Raw genomic sequence first — 13,764 nt, 5'->3', positions numbered from 1 at the left:
TTTTTGTAGAACTCTAAAGATAATCCTTCCATTGTCTTTCTTATTCTGTTGTTTCTGATGGGAACTTCGTAGTTCTTCACATGAGTTTTGTGTGTTATATGTCATTTTTCTCTTGGTGTTTTTAAGTATTTTTCTTTACTTTTGGTTTCTAATCGCTTGTCTCTGGGGTACCTGGGTGTGGAGTTTCTTTCAGTTTACTATGATTGGGGTTTTCTGAGCTTCTTAAATGTGTAAATTTATATTTTTCACTGTATTTGGGATGTTTTCTGTCATTATTTTTTCCTGAAATATTTTTCTCCTCCACTCTTTCTTTTCTCTCATTCTGGTACTATGTTTGCCCATATTTTTTTTCTTTTAAAATTGTCCCAAAGTTTCTTGAGATTCTTTAAATTTAAACAAAAAACGAAAACTTTTTCTCCATTTTTTTCTTGAAGGACTTCATTTTATCTATTTTCAAGTTTATTGAGTCTTTCTTCTGTCATCTTATTTTGCTATTAAACTAACCTGATGAATTATACATTTAAGGTATTGTATTTTTCAATTCTAAAGTTTTTACTTTTCTTCTGTAATTTTTATTTTACTGACAGAATTTTCTATCTTTTATGAACAATTTCATTTACTTGAGTGGACGTAGTTATAGTAGCTACTTTATAATCCTTGTCTGAAAACTTCAGTAGATTGTATTGGGTTTGACACTTATTGATTATGTTTTCTTTTGAGGCTAGATCACATTTGTCTGGCTCTTCTTATATTGATTAATTTTGCATTATATTCTAGACAATATGAATATTATGTTCTTGATTTTTTTTTTTTTTTTTTCATGAGACAGGGCCTCTCTCTCTTATTCAGCTTGGAGTGCAGTGGTTTGATCATAGCTGACTGCAGCCTCCACCTCTTGGGCTCAAGTGATCCTTCCACTTCAGCCTCCTGAGTAGCTGGGACTACAGGCATACCCCATTGTGCCCGGCTAATTTTTTCTATTTTTTTTGTAGAGATGGAGTCGCAGTATGTTGTTCGGGCTGGTCTTGAATTCCTGTGCTCAAGCGAGCGATCCTCTCACCTCAGCCTCCCAAAATGCTGGGATTACAGGCATGAGCCACTAAGTTACAATTGGAAGTTATTCACCAAGTTATTAGTGGTGAATCTATGGGTCTGCTGTAACCTCAGTTCTTGCCCCTTCAGAAGAAAGAATATGACCGAGGGGCATAAGGCAGAAAAAGATACCAGGGCAAGTTTCAGAGCAGGAGTGGAAGTTTATTTAAAAAGCTTTAGAGAAGGGGAAAAAAAAGGAAATTTACACTTGGAAGAGACCCAAGTGGGCAATTTGAAGAACGAGTGTCGTGGCTAACTATCATCCTAGGACTTGATAGGCTGACCCCTTTCCTGTGAATCCTCCCTTAGGGTGGGCTGCCCATATATGCAGTGCCCTCCCTACACTTGGCAGGTGAGCATGTGTCTTGTTTTTAGGAAGTTGTATGCATGCTCGTCTGAGGCTTTTTTCCCTTTTCCGGTGGTGTGCCCCTGCAGATCATACTCTGCCATTTTGTTTCTTAATGCTCATGCCCAGGAAGTTGCTTCTCCTTGGTGTCTCTGCATTCAGTTAACACTTCAGTGCAACAGGTGAGGACCATCAGGAAATGGCCTCTCCCTGGGGCCAGCTGCCGATTTATTACTTTTAGAGAGGCAGCGTAATATTTGCCAAACCCTTACCTAGCATTCCTAGTGGGTGGGAGAGAGTCCTCTCCTACCCTGTTCATGCCTAACTACCCGTAACACCTGTGCCCGGCCCTTTTCTTGATTTTGTTATTTTGCTCTGATATTTTGCTTTTAGGGCAGTAAACTTGGTGTGTCTCAAACTGCAATCTGCCATTCCTTTGTGATTAGTGACTTAAATCTCCCTTCAGTACTTTAAGTCTTAGCTGCAAGCTGCTTTCTGTTTTCCACTTGTCTTTGTTAAATGTAGGCGTCATCCAGACACCTGGGCTGAAATTAAAAACAGAATTTGAGGGTTCCTTCATCTCTTACGGAGATTCCCCTCTTACTCTCTGAAGGTTCTTGTTGTCCTGTGCTCCTTTGTCTGGTTCCTTCACCCACAAAGATGGCGAGCTCGTATTTGTGGTTGTCTCCCAAACCACTGCTTTAGTGACCAGTGACTGTGACTACCTCAAGGCAGAGTCACAAAACATGGGTAACTTGGTTTCATGGTATTTTGTTTCAATTCTTGGTATCTTGCTATCTTACATTATGTTTTGATTCTCCAAAATCAGTTTGCCTTTTTTCTATATAGAGCTCTTAGATAGGTTTGTTTGTTTGTTTGTTTTTTTTTTTTTTTTTTTTTTTTTGTTTTGTTTGGAGGTTTTAGATGTTTGGGGAAGGGGTTTTTTTTTTTAGATGCAAACTTGATACCAGAACACACTGTTTTATAAGTAGAGAATTTTCTGTAGATTGAACAGGAAGAAGTCAATGAGGTCAGGAAAAAATGTTTGGAGTAAGATTTAGCTTAGCGTTATAAATAGTTATTCATGTTCTTATATTAAACATTTAATCAACTTTGTAATTGTTACATTTCTTAGATAGAAATAGTGGCATATACAGGCATACCTCATTTTATTTCACTTTGCTGATACTGGTTTTTTTTTGTTTTTGTTTTTGTTTTGGGACAGAGTCTTGCCGCTCTGTCGCCCAGACTGGAGTGCAGTGGCGCCATCTCAGTTCACTGTACCCTCTGCTTCCCAGGTTCAAGTGATTCACCTGCCTCAGCTTCCAGAGTAGTTGGGATTACAGGCATGTGCCACCATGCCTGGTTACTTTTTTTTTGTATTTTTAGTAGAGATGGGCTTTTGCCATATTAACCAGGCTGGTCTTGAACTCCTGAGCTCAGGTGATCTGCCCATCTCAGCCTCCCAAAGTGCTGGGATTACAGGCATGAGCCACTGCGCCCGGCCCGATATTGCATTTTTCACAAATTGAAGGCCTGTGACCACCTCACTTCGTGTCTCTGTGTCACATTTTGGTATTTCTTGCAATATTTCAGACTTTTTTTTTTACTATGGTTATATCTGTTATGGTGATCTATGATCAGTGATCTCTGATGTTTCTGTTGTGATTGTTTTGGGATGCCACAAACCATGCCCATATAAGATGGTAAACTTACTTGATAAATGGGTATGTTCTGACTGCTCCACCAATCAGCCATTCCTCAGTCTCTCTCCCTTTCTTTGGGCTTCCCTGTTCCCTGAGACACAGTTTTGAAATTAGGACAGTTAATAATCCTACAATGGCCTTTAAGTGTGCAAGTGAAAGAAAGATGTTGCATATCTCTCAGTTTAAATGAAAAGCTAGAAATGGTTAAGCTTAGTGAGGAAAGCGTGTTGAAACCTGAGATTGGCTGAAAGTCAGGCCTCTTGTGCCAATGGTTAGCCGAGTTGTAAATGCAAAGTAAAAGTTATTGAGAGACATTAAAATGCCACTTCAGTGAACACATGAATAATAAGCAAGTGAAACAGCCTTTTGCTGATAAGAGGAAAATTTGAGTGGTCTGGATAGAAGATCAGATTAGCCACAATGTTTTCTTAATCCAAAGCCTAATTCAAAGGAAAGCCCTAATTTTCTTCAATTCCGTGAAGGCTCAGAGAGGTGAGGAAGCTGCAGAAGAAAAATAGGAAGCTAGCAGAAGTTGATTCATGAGGCTTAAGGAAATAAGCCATCTCCAGAGCATAAAAGTATAAGGTGAAGCAGCAAGTGCTGATGTAGAAACTACAGCAAGTTAGAAGACCTAGCAGAGATCACTGATGAAGGTAGCTACATTAAAGAGCAAATTTTCAGTGGAGACAAAACAGTCTTCTATTGGGAGAAGATGCTGTCTTAAGACTTTCGCAGCTACAGAGGTCAATACCTGACTTCAAAGTTTCAAAGGACAGACTGACTACCTTGTTAGGGGCTAATGTGGCCATTGACTTTAAGTTGAACCCAGTGCTCATTTGCCATTTCAAAAATCCCAGAGTGAGAATTATACTAAGTCTATTCTTCCTATAAATGGAACAACAAAGCCTGGATGACATATCTGTTTACAGCATGGTTCACAGAATATTTTAAGACTACTTTTGAGACCTACTCCTCAGAAAAAAACATTCCTTTCAAAATATGACTGCTCGTTGACAGTGCACTTGGTCACCTGTGTGCTCTGATGAGGATGTACAGGGAGATTAATGTTTTGTTTTGTTTTGTTCTCCCAGCCTTTTAACACAACATTCATTCTTCAGCCCATGGATCAAAGAAAAATTTTGACTTTCAAGTCTATTACCTAAGAAATACACTTTGTAAGGCTGTAGCTGCCATAGACAGTGATTACTTATGGATGGTGATGGATCTTGGCAAAGTAAGTTGAAAACCTTCTGTAAAGGATTCTCTATCTAGATGTCATTAAGAACATTTGTGATTCATGGGAGGAGGTCAAAATATCAACAAGAATAGAAGTTTTGAAGAAGTTGATCCAGCCTTCATGGATGACTTTGAGAGGTTCAAGATTTCGTGGAGGAAGTCATTGCAAACGTGATGGAAATAGCAAGAGAATTAGAATTAGAGGTGGAGCCTGAAACTGGAACTGATTTGCTATAGTCTCATGATAAAGCTTGAATGGATGAGGAGTTGCTTCTTGCTGGATAAGCAATGAAATTGGTTGAGATGGAATCTACTCCTGGTGAAGATGCTATAAACATTGTTGAAATGACAAGAAAGATATAGAATATTAATAAATGTAGTCGATAATGCAGTGGCATGGTTTGAGAGGATTGACTTCAATTTTGAAAAAAGTTCTGTGGATAAAATGCTGTCAAGCAGCGTTGCATGCTACAGAGAACTCTTTCATGAAAGTGTCACTTGATGTGAGGAAACATCATTGCTGTCTTCTTTTAAGAAGTTGTCACAGCCACCCCAATCTTCAGTAGCCACCACCCTGATCAGTCAGCAGCCATCAACCTTGAGATAAGACCCTCAGCCAGCAAAAAGATTATGACTCACTAAGGGCTTAGATGATTGTTAGTGTTTTTTAGCAATGAAGTTTTTAAATTCAGGGGTGTATTTTTAAAGACATAATGCTCTTGTGCATTTAATAGACTACAGCATAGTGTAAACCAAAAAATTTATGTGACTCATTTTATTTTGGCTTTATTGCAGTGGTCAGAAAACTGAACCTGTGATATCTCTGAGGTATGGCTGTAGTTTGTGTAATGAACTATACATATATAGAATTTCCGCTTATGGCATTTGGCAGTTATAAAATAAATGGTGGATTATAACAAAATAACATAGATGATGTTTTCAGATTTAGTAGTTTTGGCTCTAACTTTATGTTTTTATGATTTATTATAATAAATAACTTTCATGAATATTCACACATACATAGTTTTTACAACTCATTCAGTATTTCTAAGCATTGTTTTTCAAACTGTAGATGACCTGTTCTATTAGTGGGTAATGAAATCAATTTAAAGGTTTCTGAAATAGCATTTAAAAAAAAAAGAAGAGAAACATAACAGAGATTATCAGAGAACACTGCTCTAGATAAAAATTGTTTTGTGAAACTTTTGTGTATGTGTATCAGTTTGCAGCATAAAAGTATTCTTGCTGTGGGACATAGTCCAAAACTTTAATGCTACTGTTTTAGAGAGTTACTGGTAAAATTTGACTGGTAACTTTACATTTTCTTTTCCCATTTTAAAGAGTTAATGTGACTGGGTGCGGTGGCTGATGCCTGTAATCCCAGCACTTTGGGAGGCCGAGGTGGGCGGATCACAAGGTCAGGAGTTCAAGACCAGCCTGACTAACATGGTGAAACCCCCATCTCTACTTAAAGATACAAAAATTACCCAGGTGTTGTGACGTGTGCCTGTAATCCTAGCTACTGGGGAGGCTGAGGCAGGAGAATCGTTTGAATGCTGGAGGTGGAGGTGGCAGTGAGCTGAGATCACGCCACTGCATTCCAGCCTGGGTGACAGGGTGAGACTCTCTCTCAAAAAAAAGAGTTAATATAGTAATTTTGGCTAATATGAGATGTGCTTAGAATTTTGGTTTACAGAGCAATTGTAAGAATTTAAGATTATATTGAAATTATAATATTTTGAGCTGACATTTTAGTAACATTCTCAGGTAAAAGGTAATGTAAGTGAGATGCCTAACTATTGTGTTAACAGTTTTGGCATGGGTTGAAAACCATTATAAATATTAGTGGCTTTCTTTCCTGTGTTTTATATTATTTTGATCATATTTAAACCTAGAACATTAAAGTGTAAGGACCCTCAGATTTAAATTTGAATATGAAATAATAAAACAAATTACATTAATATAGTTCACTGGTATGATATACACAGGGTAGAGTTTTATTTTAAATAGAAGCAAATATAATTAGCTAACTGAAGGCAAAACTCTATACTGAATTTTATTTCACATGTAACTAAAATGTTGGTGATTGTCTTATTTGCTTAGTTATGAGTCTCAGGAATAATTAAATGGTATAAGATTTTTCACCTTAGCAGAGTAACTGTATCTTGTTTATATTGCCAATGCCTACTATAGACCTGACAAATAGAATGTATAATAAAATATTGTAAACAATGTAAGGAATTCCTTATTCCCTTAGCTTTTAGGACATTGATATTTCTGAAGTATACATGCCACTTATTTTATGGGGTATCCCTCAATTTTAATTTGTCTGTTGTTTCTTCATGATCAGATGTAGATTCTGATTTTTTGATTAGAATACTGTGTAAGTGACATTGTGACTTTTGCAGAATATCACACCTACAGGTACTAGATGTTCATTAGCTACTTTTTGGTAATGTTAATTTTGAACCCTTGGGTAAGGTGAGGTTCTCCACTGTATTACTACTCTATTGTTTTATAAATAAAGAGCAATCGTGGGTAGATACTTTTTGACTATGTAAACATAAAATTCCACATGAGACTTTCTCCACTTTGATTCAGTATCTACTGATGATTCTCACCTGACTGAACTTGTAACTTTTGATTTTGATAGAATTTTAAACTTACAGAAAAGTTGCAGTAATGATGTAAGGAAGCCCCATATATTCTTTATCCCGGTTCACCCATTGTTTACATTTGTTTTACCTTTTTAATCTGTAAAATGGGGATAATAAGTGTTACCTATTTCACAGGGTTGTTAGTTTTCTTTGTCTTCTTTTTTCATTGAAAAGAGGTTTTTAAATTGCATTATGTAGCTATAAAGTATTAGGTTGTAATACTAGTTATCCTTTCTATATTTTCTCTTCATTTAAGCTTTCTGAATACTGATTATTTTCTGTGAAACTTTTTTTTTTTTTAGTAATCGTAAATTTGCAAAGAATAAGAAATAAGGTTCATGTTCAGGAAATATTTTATATTGCATTATTATGGCTATATATGTGTACATATTATGCATCAAAAAGATGAAATCATTTTCACTTTAAAAATTTTACAACTGTTGTCATGTTATATCTAATTTGTACCTATAGAGCATTTCTTTTTTTTTTGTATTATTATTATACTTTAGGTTCTAGGGTACATGTGCACAACGTGCAGGTTTGTTACATATGTATACTTGTGCCATGTTGGTGTGCTGCACCCATCAACTCATCAGCACTCGTCAACTCGTCATTTACATCAGGTATAACGCCCAGTGTCATCCCTCCCCCCTCCCTCCTCCCCATAATAGGCCTTGGTGTGTGATGTTCCCCTTCCCGAGTCCAAGTAATCTCATTGTTCAATTCCGACCTATGAGTGAGAACATGGTTTTCTGTTCTTGCAATAGTTGGCTGAGAATGATGGTTTCCAGCTGCATCTATGTCCCTACAAAGGACACAAACTCATCCCTTTTTATGACTGCATAGTATTCCATGGTGTATACGTGCCACTTTTTCTTAATCCAGTCTGTCACTGATGGGCATTTGAGTTGATTCCAAGTCTTTGCTTTTGTGAATAGTGCCACAATAAACATACGTGTGCATGTGTCTTTATAGCAGCATGATTTATAATCCTTTGGGTATATACCCAGTAATGGGATGGCTGGGTCATATGGTATTTCTAGTTCTAGATCCTTGAGGAATCGCCATACTGTTTTCCACATTGGTTGAACTAGTTTACAGTCCCACCAACAGTGTAAAAGTGTTCCTATTTCTCCACATCCTCTCCAGCACCTGTTGTTTCCTGACTTTTGAATGATTGCCATTCTAACTGGTGTGAGATGGTATCTCATTGTGGTTTTGATTTGCATTTCTCTGATGGCGAGTGATGATGAGCATTTTTTCATGTGTCTGTTGGCTGTATGAATGTCTTCTTTTGAGAAATGTCTGTTCATATCCTTTGCCCACTTTTTGATGGGGTTGTTTGTTTTTTTCTTGTATATTTGTTTGAGTTCTTTGTAGATTCTGGATATTAGCCCTTTGTCAGATGAGTAGATTGCAAAAATTTTCTCCCATTCTGTAGGTTGCCTGTTCACTCTGATGGTAGTTTCTTTTGCTGTGCAGAAGCTCTTTAGTTTAATTAGATCCCATTTGTCAATTTTGGCTTTTGCTGCCGTTGCTTTTGGTGTTTTAGACATGAAGTCCTTGCCCATGCCTATGTCCTGAATGGTACTACCTAGATTTTCTTCTAGGGTTTTTATGGTATTAGGTCTAACATTTAAGTCTCTAATCCATCTTGAATTAATCTTCGTATAAGGGGTAAGGAAAGGATCCAGTTTCAGCTTTCTACTTATGGCTAGCCAATTTTCCCAGCACCATTTATTAAATAGGGAATCCTTTCCCCATTTCTTGTTTCTCTCAGGTTTGTCAAAGATCAGATGGCTGTAGATGTGTGGTATTATTTCTGAGGACTCTGTTCTGTTCCATTGGTCTATATCTCTGTTTTGGTACCAGTACCATGCTGTTTTGGTTACTGTAGCCTTGTAGTATAGTTTGAAGTCAGGTAGCGTAACGCTACAGTCAGGCCCCTCAGCTATAGGTCTGTTGGAGTTTGCTTGAGGTCCACTCCAGACCCTGTTTGCCTGGTTATCAGCAGCAGAGGCTGCAGAAGATAGAATATTGCTGAACAGCGAGTGTTCCTGTCTGATTCTTGCTCTGGAGGCTTCGTCTCAGGGGTGTACCCCGCTGTGTGAGGTGTGGGATGTCGGTCTGCACCTAGTGGGGAATGTCTCCCAGTGAGGCTACTCAGGGGTCAGGGACCCACTTGAGCAGGCAGTCTGTCCGTTCTCAGATCTCAGCCTCTTCTGTGAAACTTTATGTGTGGGTGTATGCATGCACAAACACATACGAGGTCAGCAATTTTATTTACTTTCTTTATTACTCTGTCATGTGGCCATGGAACAAATATTTTTCAATGACAAAATTTAGTAGAAAAGGCTCTGGAAATTAAGAAAGCCAATCCATGAACACCTAAAATTATGACTTTTAAAAATTACCTTCCTTGTGCATACTCTTTATTTCAATTCAACTCTACAGATAGATGTAGAATGTGCCTACTGTGTGCTGGGCATTATTCTAAGTGCTCCGATATAGCACTGATAAAAAGAACAAAAAACTTTGTTCTCAAGGAGTTTAGAATCTTAAGTGGTAGTCAACAAACAAATAAATACTATATGTTATGATAGATGGTAAAAAGCCCTAAGAAAATAAAGCAAGGCAAGTAGTGGCGCAGTTCACTTATTAGTTTTCTGTTATCCAGGGACTGAGAATACAGTTTGTCAATTTATTGACCCTGCTTCCCTGTCTTCTGGACATTTGTTATGTCAGTCATTCTTACTGTTAGTTGAAGTCGAAGAAACTCTAATCTAGAAATTGTTTACTTGGTTCTACTTAGGGAGTGGGTAGTAAATAAGTCTTTCAAAATTTGATGCAGTTATCCAAAATTAGTGAATGTGTATGTACTTTTCTGAGATAAATTTCTATACTTTTCATTCAGTTATCAAATAGTCTGCGACCCAAAATATTTAAGTGGTGACTCTAATTTATCCTTTTTTCTAACCACATAGCTAAGAAGTTTTGTGAATGAGTAACACAGTCTTGATTAACATGAGGTTTGCAGGCTAGCCTTTGTGTACCTATCTCTAGTTAGTAACTTTTAAAATTAGAGTTGTATCTTTTGACAGATGACTTTTAATAATCTTCTAAAATGAATATAATAACATTCTAAATGTGTTTAAAATATGCAATTTTGTTTGTACTTTTAAAATCAAAATACTTGATAGTTTCTTGTGTGATGATATATATTTTAAGTTGTATTTTCCAAAGACAATTTATAATATCAACAAGGAAGGCTAACTCATGGCAATATTATAAATACACACTTATCTAGTTGGGGAAAGAATATACAGATTGGACAGAACACCTAATTGGAGAAATTGGGAAAGGAGGTGCCACAAACTCAATATTTGACAATGCACCATTTAACCCTTTACAACTTAGTGAGGCAGATATTATTGTCTCTATTTTGCAGATGAGAAAACTGAGGCTCAAAGAGGTGAATAGTATATGTAACTTGCATAAGGTCAGTTAGTATGGAACTTCACAGCCCACACTCAGCTGCCATTTAGCAAACCAAATGAAAGCTAGGGTAATGTTTACTCATTATAAAAAGGATTTCTGGACATGCTTTGGCCTGCAGATAATATTGTATGTGTGACAGGTGGGGTGTATGTGTGTGTGTGTGTGTGTGTGTGTGTGTGTGTGTATGTATGTATGTGTATGTGAAGAACCAACCAAATATTAGCTCTATAGGTTGCAATCCTGCCTCCTACCAAAGCCATAGCCAAGTGGAAATACAACTTTTTTTTCTTCCTCTTTCATACATTCATTTTCGTGTGAATACTTCTCCTTGAAAGTTTGTGTATGTTATGTGATTGATCACTTGTCTGAGAGGAATCTTTAATGTTGACTCTGTTAGAGGCTGTTATAGGTCACAAGGATATAAGGGTGAATAAGACTCCAACTGTCTCCTAATGGAGATTACACTCTACTCTGAGGAGATAGACATGTAGACAAATTATTGCAATAAACTGATCTAAATGTTAATAGAGAAAGATGTAGAGTGCTGAGGGAACAGAGTAGCAGACTACAGAGGGAAGGGAAAGGAAAAAATAACAGAGGAGGTGACATTGGAGCCAAAGAAGAGATATGTGAAACAGCGTAGTGTGTTCTGGGAATCTTATTTGGTTCACTGTGGCTAAACTGTAGATAATTAGGAATATGTTTTAGAACATAGGACTGGAAAGGTTGTTATCACGTCCTGAGGGGTTTTGTATACTAGACTTAGGACTTAAGAGTTTGGATTTTATTTTGTAGGTAGTAAGGAGCCATTGGAGACTTTTAAGAAGGGAAGTGGGATGATGGGATGAGGTTCTATAGGAGGCAGGTAGCCCAGTTAGAAGACTATTGTGATAGTCTGGGAATATGTGGATGATGAGAGTCTGAAATCAGTCATGAATTTTGGAAAATATTTGAAAAATATTTAGAAGATATTATAGAACAAATTAGGTGACCAAAATGCCTTATATTTATACTACTTTATAGTTGCCAAAATCCTTTAAGTGTGCATGTTATTGGATATTATTAGTAACCCAGAAAAGTAGGTAGTTCAAATGGATTGAGTTCCATTTTGTATGAGGAAATTGAGATCTTGAAAGATGTGGCTTAGCCACGGTCACATAGCTAGTGATAGTTTAAGCGTGAACCAAATCATAAGCTTCAAATTCAGGATTCTTTTGAATTTGTCTGCATCATCTCTATGCAGTGCTTAAGCACACATTAGTTAATATCAAGGCCTGAGCATGGTAGGGTGTGCGCTTTAATTTATTCACTTAATATTTCTCTTCATTAGTTATGTTAAGTGCCTAATGGAGAGGGATAGGATCAATTAAATAAGGTAAGTGCAACATTTTACAGGTCAATATAAATACCTGGAATGTGCTTTTCAATTAAGATGACATGTATGCCAATGCTTTTTTAATATATGAGAATGGTTATGACATTTATTCCTATTTTATTGGAGAGTCTATTGCATGGGACTTGATAATAGTGTCAGGCTGGTATCAGAGACTGTGCTTACTGTAATCAGTGTTAAAGATCAGTGTATAAAGAATCCTTACTTAACATGTACCATTAAATTGATTTTGTATTAGGTATTATAGAGATATTATAGATTATATCGCTACAACATCTTCCTTCTTTTTACCCATAACCTCTAAAAGGTTTGGTGCCAGAAGGAACAGAACTGTATCTTTATTTTCTCATCACATCCTCTCTCAAATAGATAATACTTTCATTGCTCTCTTTCCAACTTGGCTTTGAGTCACTGCTGTGATTCTAGCTGTTGAACAGTCTTTCAAATTAAGTGATTAGTATTCTAGTCAAGGAAAAATTGTTGTGAGCCTGCCATTCTTACCCAGTATTGTTAAGGTAGTTTTACTAAATCTATTATTAGGGTCGTGTTCTCAGAGGCATATGACAATTGCGTTTCACAAAACTTCCCTAAATATTGATACTTGAGATTTACAGGAAATTAAATCTAAAACTTTAAACTTTTGAAGCTGGAGGCACCAATAAGCTGCTGAAGTTCAGTATAAAGCCACATCTGTGCTCCTTAGTACTTTATAAGAAAAGTTTCTCTGCCTTAGTCTTCCTTTACTATTTGTGTCTTACTTGATTAAAATTTTGCTGTTGTGTTAACTAATAAATTCAAAGGAAATGTTCTGATTAGTTTCTGTTACAACTGGGAACGATAGTAAGAGTACCTTGGAAAGTATGATAGTCTGTTGCGTAACACTTGCTAGGTAGTAGATATGAGTTCTCTGCCTATTTCAATCTCATTGTATCTAAAAGTGTGAACCTCTTACCATCTGGATACTTTAGTTTCCCTCTAAATTAAAAGAAAAAAAGCAAATTTTACCTGTATAGTACCTAATGCAAAGGTTTTTGAAAGATGATGGGAAGTCATTAAAGTGCTTTTCACCAATTTATGCTATTTACTAGTTGAAATTTGTAACTATTTAAAACCATTAGTTTTAAAAAATACTATTTTAAAATAGTAATTTACTATTTAATATTTAAAAACCATTGGCTCTTTTAATGTATTTCACTGCTTGGTATTAGAATTTTTTATTTTTAGAATAGAGTATATTTAAAGATGACTTTTGCTGTTAAATTTGACAGGCGTGGCAGGAGGCCAATCTAGTAAGCCCAAAGGGAGAATTCGCAGATTATGTAGGTTAAAGGAGCCCTGGAACTGACTTTCTATGAAGCCCAGCCTACCCAGACACATTCCTGCAGAGTGGAGATTTGCTTAAAGTTGACTGTTTTCTTCCTTCTGTACCATCTGATTCAAATCTACACCTGTCTTTTAAAGCTAGAGACGGTTGGATGGCAACTTAACCTTCAGATGGCTCACTCTGCTCAAGCAAAACTAAAATCTCCTCAAGCTGTGTTACAACTCGGAGTGAACAATGAAGATTCAAAGGTAAGAAATGGTATCCCATTAAAAGGATGTATTTTGTTTGTTGGGACTTAAACTTTTTATTCTTAGCAGTCTTTGCTCTCTGGATTTAAATTTTAAACATAATTCAGTTAAACAATTATTAATAAGTGGATCTTTTTTGATAGATTTTGATGTCAGATTTAAATATCACTGTTATTTATCTCAAGAAATAGCTTATCTTGCAAAGTACCTTTCATGCAAAAACATTTCATAATGTCTTCTTTTAAATTCTGCAGTGAAAAAAAA

General features: G+C 36.4%; 1 protein-coding gene across 1 annotated transcript in view; it reads left to right on the top strand.

The window, feature by feature from the left end:
• Nucleotides 1–13,551, top strand: part of COMMD10 (COMM domain containing 10) — a 74,286-nt gene extending 60,735 nt beyond the window's left edge. Inside the window, exon 5 of the mRNA XM_017888986.1 lies at nucleotides 13,390–13,551. Within this exon, the coding sequence (XP_017744475.1) occupies nucleotides 13,390–13,551 (162 nt within the window). The remainder of the gene's footprint in view (nucleotides 1–13,389) is intronic.
• The last annotated feature ends 213 nt before the right edge of the window (nucleotides 13,552–13,764 follow it).

The sequence above is a fragment of the Rhinopithecus bieti genome, unplaced genomic scaffold (genome assembly GCF_001698545.2).
Source record: "Rhinopithecus bieti isolate Rb0 unplaced genomic scaffold, ASM169854v2 scaffold_18504, whole genome shotgun sequence".
NCBI lineage: Eukaryota > Metazoa > Chordata > Mammalia > Primates > Cercopithecidae > Rhinopithecus > Rhinopithecus bieti.
Note: the sequence above shows the minus strand (reverse complement) of the source record. Positions and strands in the feature narration are given on the sequence as shown.